Below are 11,685 nucleotides of genomic sequence, written 5' to 3'. Positions count from 1 at the left end.
AGTGATAATTGATTGTCACAATGCATTTTAGTGAAAAATGGCGAATTTGATGAAGAATGGACGCGAACCAAGCCTGAGGAGTTGTGGAACATGATGATAATCAGAGATTGAGGTTAATGGTTATGTTTAGGGTTTGTTTGACTTGTGGTTGAGAGTAGAACATGAGTGAGTATTGGGATGTACCTGAGTATGTGATTGATAAGCATGAGTGTGAAAGATAAGTCTACTAGTTGTATCTCGTAAATCCTGGTTTTATCTGCAGATAGGTGCTTCATTTTGCCTTGTATGCATTGGAAGGAGATGATTTGTAGGGAAGACTACAGGTAGGTTATAGGAGCGACTATAGTTGATGAGGTAGGGTGCATGAGTGAGATGGACTTTTCTCACTATAGTATTATGTTATGATGATGCTCATGGTGTTGTTCATGACTAGAATAGTTGTGATTGTGGTCTATCTATGATGATGATCATGGTACTTGAGATGCTCCAAGTTATGTTATATTGATAGTGGTGTTACTATAATGATTATAGTAAGTAGTTAGCATGGATGCTAATGAATGGATAGACCAAGGGTTTATGTGTGAGATATTAGTGATGACATCAAGGGTTAGAGATCAAGGATCGATGATCGAAGTTCATGGGTTAGGGATCGAGGATCTTCAGTATGATTAAATTGTTTATGTTAGAGGATTATGAATCCTATTGTTATTACTACTATGTATGAGGTGTTTGATTATGGTTGATATAATCAGAAGGTATGTATCTTGTTGTGTGTTTGATTATGATTGGTATAATTAGAAGATATGTATCTTGTTGTGTGTTTGATTATGATTGATATAATCAGTATGTATGTATCTTGTTATGATTGTTTTATCGGTAGCTTACCCATGCATGTTTGTGTTTATGTGTTTGTGAATGAAATTATCGATGATGATCGTATAATGTGCTATACGTGAGCAAATAATGTTAGAGATGCTCTAGAGGGATGATTGACTAGAGAAGACGAGGAATAACCTTGAATTCATTTAAAGCTATTTTGTTTTACAAGTTAAGACAATATAATTGAAGTATTTCTTTAATTATTTTATTACTCGAAATAATGTAATTAAAAATTTTTTTTTTTAATACGTTTCTATAATAAATTTTAAATTTTATCGATTTTTAATAAGGCATTACATCTCATAAATAGAATGTTACATGAATAATATTTTAAAATTAAAAAAATAAAAATCACAAGCTAACATGTGACCTATTTATTCACATGTCATTCTATTTAAACATGGTTAAAAAATTTCTTAAATTAATAAAATATAAGATTTTATTAAACAAAATATATTAGGATTACATTAAACAAAACTCAACAAAAAAAAATATACTAAATTAGTAATTAAGTCTTAAAAAATATAAATGTAAAGTAACATTTATAATTTTTAAATTTAATATTTGAAATAATTCAAAAAAATATTTTTCTTTGTTAACTTATTTATAAATTTAATTCCTAAATAAAAAAAGTTAATTTTCGCATAAATTTTAAATGAAAATTATTAATATATTTTACATATTTTAACTTAATTTGTCTATTCATTCTTGGTGTCATACATTATGCAAGTGTCACTACATATTTCAAATTTATGCTTTTTACTAGAAAAATTAATTTAAAACAAATGTTTAAAAAATTTAATTTAAATTTAAAAATTATAAATATCACTTTACATTACATTTTTAATATTTTAAAAATTAAAAATGTCACTTTACATTATATTTTTAATATTTTAAAAATTATATTTAAAATACATATTTTTAAAATTTAAATGAAAAAATAAAATTAATTTCAATATTTTAGTGGAGTGATTTGATTTATAAATTTTAAAAATTTATTTTAATATATATATATATATATTAAGTTGTAAATAGACTTAATTACTAGATCCATTAGACGATATTATTCCATTTAAAAAAAAAAAGTAGAACTCAATTGGATGAAAATTTTAAATATAGAAACTGAAAATATAAAACATTTATATGGTCAAATGCTACTCGAAATAACATATAATACTGACACAACACGAATCTGACCTGATACATAAAAAACTTAAAAAACAAAAAAATATTATAAATTAATACGTGACATTGTATAAATTTAATGAAAAAAATTAAATTGAATTAACTTAACAAAATTATATTTAACTAAAAGAAAAAGAAAGAAAAACAAAGGCTCGGAAATTTTGGTACAGTCTAACTATTTTGAGAATTATTAATTTGATTAGCTTTATCCAACAAAACGGCTCTTAAAGCTATGAAAATAAATAAAGGATTATATGTAAAGTGAAAAAAGTAATTGTATAATTCATAAATACTAAAGCTTAAGTATCTTTCCTTTATTAAAATAATCAAGACATCATTTAACTTTTAATAATTTTTACATTTTATTCTTTTATTGTAAAATATTTCTTAAGCGAATTTATTGATCATTATAATTATATTTATAACGGTGAATTTCACATGGTTTGCAAAGTTATAACTTAAAAGTTTTTATAGAGTTATTTTCATTAGAAAAAATACAATAACACTTTGATGAATCAAAATTTAAAATGGACAATTAAATTTGAATAAAACGAATTTAACTCTAAAATAAACATGAATAAATGTTGTCAAACATATCCTAACAACAAACTGTTGTTTTCACACAATACGTATAAAATAATAAACAAATATGTCAATAAATAGAAAATAAATTACTTGATTGAATTGTGCGGGTAAAAATAATATAATTAGTTTATTTCAAAATATTATTTATTTTTCAAAAAAATTATTATTTTTAGTTATTTTTAGAGCTAAGGTATATAACTAATTATACATTAAAAAATCTAAAAAACATGAAGTCCAGCTAATATTTTTCTTTTACAAAATTTAAACTTAAATAAGATTTTGTATGTACATTTTCTTACAGTATATTTTGTACTTAACATTTTCTTACATTCACACTGCTACAATTAATTTATTTTAATTTCTAAACTTTCTAACTTTTTTTTTTCTTGTTTTAAATTCTTCATCTACCTACCTTTGCAAAATCACAATTCTGGCAAACTTTTTTTTACACAAAAAGAATATTAAAAAATGGAAAGTGGGGATCACAGGAAGACTACTGGTGGATTCTAAATCTTTGTCAGAAACTGTTAATTGCAGAAACAAGAAAACTTTATCTCATTTATTAACGTGAATTTAATATAAATTTATAGATTTAATCATATGAATCACTATTTTCATATTTAACATGTGAGTTATTTAAATGCTCTTTCTCTCTTTTATTATTCACTATCACTGTCTTTAACAAGAAACCCAATTTTTCTTCATCATGACACAAGCACAATCTCTCTTCCCTCCCTTCACTCTTCCATTTCCTTCACCCTGTTCCAATCTCAACTCCCAACGACACCGTTTCTTTTCTCACCCAATTTCACCCCTAATTCAAACCACTTCGATTGCCTCCTCAAACGCCACCGTTTCGGGCAATGCAGCTACATCCGTTCAACCTCTCCCCCAGGTCAAACCACAATTCATTAGATTTTAATTCGTAATTCATAATTTTTTTTTCGTTCTGTTGATTTATATATAAAATGCGATTCTAGCTGATTGAAACGCTGATTTCCGGGGTGAATTTGTCGGAAGATGAAGCCGAAGGGTGTTTGGACTCGCTGCTTCACGAGCCAAACGAGGCCTTAATCAGCGCGGTTCTTGTGCTTCTCAGAGCCAAAGGAGAGACTTATGAAGAAGTGAGTGTTTTTGTTTGCAAAGTTTGAGCTTTTGTATATTTTTTATTGGTTTTTGTGGATTCGTAGGTTGTGGGGTTGGCAAGGGCAATGTTGAGACATGCGACGAAGGTTGAAGGCTTGAACGATGTTGTGGACATTGTGGGAACCGGAGGGGACGGTGCCAACACCGTCAATATTTCAACGGGGGCTTCCGTTCTCGCGGCGGCTTGCGGTGCCAGAGTTGCGAAGGTGTTTGCTGTTGTTAAGTTGCAGTGTGTGAGTGAATTGAAATTATGTGGTTGAAATTTGAAAGGGTGATGTGTTGCAGCAAGGGAACCGGTCAAGTTCTTCTGCGTGTGGAAGTGCAGACGTGTTAGAAGCTCTGGGAGTGGTGATTGATTTAGGTCCTGAGGTTAGTGCAAAATATCAATTACCAATTTTATTTTTTTATATATATTTTTTTCCCATAAAATTGTTTTGATGCTAGATGGAAAGAGGGTTTTATTGCAGTAAAAAAAAGCTGCATTATTTAACTTTCCCAAGTTGAGAAAAACATTAACAGTACTTTTATTAATTATTTATGTGGTAAATAATTAAAGTTTTTGACACTAAATGTCCAAAGAATATACAGGACCAATCAAATAGGTGTTAATCATTCTTAGAAATTTCAGGAATCGGATTACCAAAAGCTCCCTTGATGTATGCCTTTATTATACATATAGTCGAGGTGATACTTTAATTCTGATTGGAAAACAACGCTAGAAACACATGAGCAAATGCATTTAAGTTGTCTTTATTTTGTAATACCAGAGATTGTCACAAATCTGGAACTGTGACTACTGCTGCTTTATATTAACAATCCTACTCTTTCTGTTAGTATTGAATTTATATAATGAAATTGATACTTTATAATAATGTGGTGTATTTCGGATTAACGTAGAAAATAATAGAGTTGGGTAAGTTTGTTAGTTAAGCTCTAATGCATATATTTCTCAGTAATACGCATTTTTTTGTGTATGTTGACTATATGTTTGTATGTTTGTCCAGCATCGATAGGATTTATTGAACAAAAATTGTTATTTATTGATGTGTTTGCTTATTTGTTTTGTTTTGTGAATTAGGGAGTAAAGAAGTGTGTGAATGAAGCTGGGATTGGGTTTATGATGTCTCCAAAATATCACCCGTCGATGAAGATTGTCAGGCCAATAAGAAAGAAGTTAAAGATCAAAACTGTATTCAACATATTGGGTCCAATGTTGAATCCAGCACACGCACCTTTTGCAGTTGTTGGAGTATACACAGAGGACTTGGTAAGTGCCATCCAGTCTTACAGCTTTGACTTGTTATTTTTTCAAATAATCTTACAGAAATGACTTTCGTGTCACTCGAAATCATTTACATGAAGAGTAATCTTCTTTTCAAGTTTTTGGTAAGCGAAAATTGAGTTAAGGATAGAATATTAAAATCATGAAAGGATATAATATAAAAGTCTATTTGCTCTAAATTTGGAATGTGAAGATTTATAATTTTTGAAAATCAGGTTGAATTTTGAAGTAATGTTCACATTGAAATCCTACCCACAAGTTGAATTCTTTTGTGTTATCAACTTAATTTAATATTTTTTTTTCTTCTTTATTCTAAAACTTGGTCTGTGAAGCATTTGAACCCCAACTAGTGTTGTTTTCTTTTTTCCTTCATCATTTCTTTATATGTATCCTTCTAAAAAAATCTCTATAATCCATTGGTTGAACAATTCATCCCTATAGAGTCATTCTGTTTACCTGAGGAGATTGTACCAGAAATCGAATTTGACATGTTTTATTGGGCAATTCTATTTGTCAAATAAACATTATGGATTATGTGGTTTTTTATACTCGTATTCCAGAAACATTTGCTTTTGTTTCTTACTTTTGTATCTTTTTCCTTAAAAAGAAGATAGAGGCTGAATGGTTGAGGACTAATTGTTTCTGTCCTTCTCCATCTGTCATCCCTAATTAGCTATTTGTCATGTTCTTCTGGATAGGTCTCCAAAATGGCTAAAGCACTCAACAGATTTGGCATGAAAAGGGCTTTAGTTGTTCACTCTGAAGGTTTGGATGAGATGAGTCCTCTTGGTAAGATCTCTAGCTTGTTTCTGCATCTGAAATAATTTTTCGAGTCATGAATATCTTAAGCGTATTATGAATAAACTTCTACCTAAGAGCATATTGGAGAAGAAATAAAGAGGTTAAAAAGTGAATCAAACTCCTATTATGAGTTGGAATGAAGTTATGTGCTTCAACTTTTGAAAATGTTCGACGAGAAAACTTCTAAAAAAGTTAGGGGTGAATAATTTAACTTATGAGAAGAGAGGATTGATTCATTTTATAACCATATTTTCTCATCCCTTAAGTGTGATTTTGAGAAGTTTTTCTAAATCGGTACTGTATCTGATCTTATTATTTGCATTACATGCAGGACCTGGTTTAGTGCTTGATGTTACTGCTGACAGGGTTGATAAGTTCTCATTTGATCCCTGTAAGCATATGTCAATTTATGGTTTTATCTGTTTCTGTTATGGAGTAAACTAATATAGCTCCGTGTCGCTAATTGAGTGCTATAATGGATCTTTTATTGGAACAGTGGACTTTGACATTCCTCGTTGTACTATTGAGGACTTAAAAGGTGGTGATCCCGAGTACAATGCAGAGGTTCTGAAGCGTGTTCTAGGTGGAGAGAGAGGGCCTATTGCAGATGCTTTAGTGAGTAATCCGTTTCCTTTCCTTTTTTTTTTTTATTTCCTTAAAATTATTTTTGGGGCTGAGAGGATGATACCTTTGTAAGTGGTGGAAGATGCTATAGCCTTGGAATGAAATATATAAATGATGCTTTTAACTGGGAGTTTATGAAAATTTGATTGAGATGGAACGTGTACCTTTGTTACCTTCAAATTATGTTTATGCTTTAATTAAACCCTATAAAACTGGTTTGTAAGATGAGGATTATCTTTTATCGCTGGTCAATATGGGATCAGGGTTCTTTCTAATACATCCCCTCACATCCAACACTAATGGATTTATTATCTTTATCTCGTTCTTTATGAATGTTCCAAGATATGTTTAAAACATGACTCAGTTCTTATGAATGTTCTTTTCTTTTAATTGTTCTGTGCAAACGAATCGGTTAGATTCTAAATGCAGCAGCGGCTCTATTGGTTTGTGGCCGTGTAAGGAACCTAGCTGAAGGGGTGGCTGTGGCGCGTGAAACACAACAATCAGGGAAGGCTCTGAAAACTCTCAACTTGTTCAAGGATGTCTCAAATGTGAGTTAAGTTGGATATTGCGTACCTACTCCTAAGTTGCAATGTTGTATTGACTAATTAATCTCTTTTCCTCTTTTGTTTTGTAGAAATTTAAAGATGATGTGGGCATAGATGCCTGAATCGTGACTCAGGTTTGAGTTTTGTAATTTCAGGCTTCATACAGTACATGTTTTACAGAGATGTACAAAAATAATCTCAGTACTGTGCAAAAGGTTTTAGAATAGAAGGAAGGATCATAGATTGTTTACGTTTCTGTCACAAAAAAGTGACAGAGGAGAAATGGATTATTTTTGTACTGAAAAAAAAAAGGAACCTTGAGCTTTGAGATTTTCTGTTAGATTTCGTAAAGACAAGATGCTAATAGTTCTTGGATTCATTGAGTGGAATTGTTGCAAAAAAGGTTATTTGGTGCTTTTCTTTATATTATGGGAGTACCTTTTTTACCCTTGCTTATAGTTCTATGCTTATAAATCTAAAAGGAAGGTGAAAAATGAAATTTCTTTTATCAGTTGGAAATTATTTTGTTTAAAATCTATTTAGTTATTTTTTTTTCTTTTATTTTGATAAAATAGTAATAATAAAATACCTTGAGAAATAGGAGAGGTCAGTGATAGATAATCAAGCTGCTTTGTAACAAGAAGTTCTCATTTCCCTTCCTTTTAGAATGAGATTCTTTAATTATGATAAGATATATTAGAATATTATAAATCATCCAAATCTTAGAATATAAAGTTTTGGTCCTTCCCGTTTCATAAAGGGATTTTTTTTTGTTTATTCTACAACATTTCTTGAACAAATTAAGTTGTTAATATGAAGTGGAAATTATTATTGTTTTTATTTTGCCTTCATCTGTGCTCAAAAAGCTTTATGCTTTGATTAAGAAATTTCTGAAATGAATGCAAAACCACACTATTAATGTATGATTTCATCTCAAAAGCTTTCATTTATATCATAACTGCTTTTAAACTTCTCCGTTTCTTGACACTTCGAAGAAATTGTTACCCAATTGATAAATTTGTGTATTTTTCTGTTACTGTATTACTTTTATTTTTTTAAATTGGAATTATGACTTCACCTTCTTTTTAGCTTCTTATCTTTTTGACTATTTATATATCTATATTCAATTACAAAAGTGCAAATAAAACATAAAGTAACATGTAAACTAATTATTAATATATAAACAAATTGTTAATGTAATTAGTTAAAAGCATATTTATATTTTTTATTATAATAACTTTACTTTTACAGATTATATTTAGGTAGTGTTTTTTAAGACGTACTTAGTTGTTTTTGAATGATAAATTTTAAATGCACAGATGATTGAAGTCAATTTTATAGTGTATTTTAAAAGAAAAAGAAACATAATTCATTTCAATTTTATTTTTCTCTTTTAATTACGTCATAAAATTTCACTTTATTCGCATAATCAACGTAATCTTAAATTAAAAAAAAATTAAAAATTATCACAAAAAATTAAAGTAATTGCTTTTTAGAATGTTAAATACTCAGATATTGTTTTTAAAAATAAAATTATTATGGTAAAAAATATAAATATTTTTTTTATAAATAAATAAATAATTTTAATTTACGCTCAAATAATTATTTATACATTATTTTAGGTTTTTGAAATATTAAGTACACTTCTATAAATATAAAATACGTATATAAATGTTAAAGTTAAAGAAGCTTTGATTCTTCAAAACTTTTATAGTAATTTTAATATTTAATAAATATATGAATTTAGTCGTACTTGATATTTTATGACCTTTATACTATATCACATGTGAACGTACCTCCAAATATTTTACTAGATGATTATATGTCACCATGATTAATTTAACATGTTTACTTTAAATGTTGAGTATAAAAATAATAAGGATTTATACTTAAAAGAAAAATACGTATTTAATCTTAAATATTAAATAAGAACATTTCTTTTTGTAAAATTTTAAGTTACTGCATTATAATTATTTCAATTTATCATAAATCCATGAGAGCATTTTCAACCATGCTTTCTAAATCTAATAAATCTATCATCTACTTTTAGAGGATTGCACAACATATTGCATAATTTACCATTTTAATTTAATTTATAACATAAATACTAATAATTATCTTATATAAACTATAATTATAAATAAAAGTAATATTTTTTAATAAAATAAAATGTACATAAATCTTTTTATTAAATCATCAATAAAACTAAATGACAAATGCAAACACAAACAACAAAAATAAATGTAAAATTCAGCACAAAAAAGAAAATTATGTTGAGATAAAATAAAATAAAGTAATCGACTTAAAAATATTTTCTTATATGTTCAGAATGATTAATATATATATATATATATATATATATATATATATATATATATATATATATATATATATATATATATATATATATATATATATATATATATATATATAATGCAAAAGGAGTTAGCCACCGTTAAAAAAAGGTAAGACTTGGGAACTTGTTGAAAAGCCTAAAGATAGAAAAATCATTGGAGATAAATGGGTTTTTCACAACAAAACTAGATGTGGAATACTCAATCAATAAGCACAAGGTTAAACTCAGTAAAAGTGTATACACAAAGTTTAGATGTTTATTATTTTGACACTTTTATCCTTATGTCCATATCATGTCCATATTAGATATTGGTGCTAGTAGTGGCCATGCAAAATGACTGAAAAATATTCTAGTTAGATATTAAATAATTTATTTTAAAATGGATAACTTCAAGAGTATATGTGGAGCAGCCAAAAGGATCAATGAAGAAAGGTGAAAAAGACAAAAGTGTATTTTCTTAAAAAGGTCCACTGTGGTTTAAAGCAAACACACAACAAGATAAATGATTTTCAATTGATCATATGCTTTAAAAAAGCTTACATGAATATACTTTTTATGTGAAACATAAAGGAAATAACTCTCTCATAATTTCTCAATATGATGATGATATTTAAGTAACTAGAGATTACACAATACTAGTTGAATAGTTCAAGCTAGAAATGATGCAAGTTTTTGAAATAATACATATAGGTCTCATGACTTATTTTCTTCAAATTGAGATAAAAAAAAGTAAGAATGAGGTTCTAATCTTTCAAAGAAAATATTAAAAAGAAATTTTTAAGAAATTTCAAATGGAGAAATGCAACTCTTTTAACACATTGATAAATAAAAGGAGAATTATTTTTCAGCAAGGAAGATGGTGCTAATAAAATTGACGAAAGATATTGTAGAAGGTTGATTCAATGTCTAATTTATCTCACCGCAACAAGGTTGTACAATCTATTTGTTGTAAGTCTCTTGTCTTGTTTTATGCATTATGCAAGTAAAATGAATTCAAGAGCAGAAAAAATAATATTGAGGTATGTTAAAATAATTATTGATTATGATGTCAAATTTGAGAAGTATCAAGAATTTAAATTGTATGGGTTCTTTGGTAGTGAGGAGTTAGATCCATTAATTCCATGAAAAATACTTCAAAATGTTGTTTCAGCTTAGGTTCAAGAGTTTTTTTCATGACGTAAGAAAGGGGTTGTAACACAATTAGGGGTAAACAAAATTAATTGAATTGCACTTAACTGTTAAAACCTACATTGAACAAAAAAAATAATTCGCCTAAACTAAATGACCTAAAAATTAGTTTAGATGAACTAAACTAAATTATTTTTTGTTCTATCAAACTGCAGTACATTGAACTACGTTGAATTGTAATATGAACTAAAGGAACTGTTATGTGTAACATCCCAAAAATATAGTAAAATACTATATAAAAGAGTCATCACGTGTATGATATGATAGAACAGTTAAATAAAATATAAAGTATAACTTATAGTTATCCAAAACAACTATAAATTTAAACTTTATATACAAACATGATAATACAAAACTATCTACGAACTAGACTAAAATAACTAAGCCACCGGATCATCCTCATCAAGCGTCTACTCCACAGTAAGCTCATCTCCCAAGCTAGAATGATTTCGCTTAAGCTAGACTTGTCCAGGAAGCCATTACCTTAAAAGTCATTCTCGCTTAAGCGAGAATATTTTAGCTTAAACGAGAATGATTATCTTCTCCAAGAAGTTTCTTCTCGCTTAAGCGAGAATAATTTAGCTTAAGCGAGAATTCGGGCAGTTTATATACTTACGAAGCAGAAAGAAAGAGAGGAGGGGGGAAAGCTGCAGAGAAAAGAAGACACAGAGCGACCCAAAGAGGTTTTCGTCCATTTTAGCTTTAGGATTCTCATCTTCATCTCTTAGAATGTCAATCTCCACCATGAGTGGCTGATCTGTTCTCTTGGGATTGAATGTAATCGATTCGAACTCGGATGTAATATGGTGATATTTATATATAGCATTTCTATTTTTATTCAACATTGGTATTTTTGTTCTGCTCTTAATGCTTGATTCTACCTGAACAACAGTTTCATGAATGTGGATTTTAGACTTGACTGGAAAGTATTTCTAAAACTCTAATCTGAGCAAGAATACTTGATATTCTGTGATGCTAGGGATAGATTTCAGTTTATCAATTGCTTATAACACTTGAATATAATGCTGGACAGTTTGTTGGATATCTGAGGAATCAATATTCAAGGAACTCCTCTTATGAATTTTATATGT

At 28.4% G+C, this 11,685-nt stretch overlaps 1 protein-coding gene across 1 annotated transcript; it reads left to right on the top strand.

Annotated features, from left to right (window-relative positions):
* Window positions 1–3,308: 3,308 nt before the first annotated feature.
* Window positions 3,309–7,474, top strand: LOC108330881 (anthranilate phosphoribosyltransferase, chloroplastic). The gene is made up of 10 exons (XM_017565471.2): window positions 3,309–3,544; window positions 3,630–3,773; window positions 3,840–4,001; window positions 4,081–4,164; window positions 4,874–5,062; window positions 5,776–5,866; window positions 6,210–6,269; window positions 6,375–6,493; window positions 6,919–7,053; window positions 7,140–7,474. Exons 1-10 carry the CDS (start codon window positions 3,356–3,358, stop codon window positions 7,170–7,172), a joined length of 1,206 nt encoding a protein of 401 aa, XP_017420960.1. The 5' UTR covers window positions 3,309–3,355; the 3' UTR covers window positions 7,173–7,474.
* The last annotated feature ends 4,211 nt before the right edge of the window (window positions 7,475–11,685 follow it).

The sequence above is a fragment of the Vigna angularis genome, chromosome 4 (assembly GCF_016808095.1).
Source record: "Vigna angularis cultivar LongXiaoDou No.4 chromosome 4, ASM1680809v1, whole genome shotgun sequence".
NCBI classification, from domain to species: domain Eukaryota; kingdom Viridiplantae; phylum Streptophyta; class Magnoliopsida; order Fabales; family Fabaceae; genus Vigna; species Vigna angularis.
This window is presented reverse-complemented; position numbering and strand designations above follow the sequence as displayed.

Coding starts and splice junctions, on each gene's coding strand:
- LOC108330881 (XM_017565471.2), top strand. CDS start 3,356: ATGACACAAGCACAATCTCTCTTCCCTCCCTTCACTCTTCCATTTCCT. Junction 4,002..4,080: donor GCGGTGCCAGAGTTGCGAAG/GTGTTTGCTGTT, acceptor GATGTGTTGCAG/CAAGGGAACCGGTCAAGTTC. Junction 5,063..5,775: donor GAGTATACACAGAGGACTTG/GTAAGTGCCATC, acceptor TCTTCTGGATAG/GTCTCCAAAATGGCTAAAGC.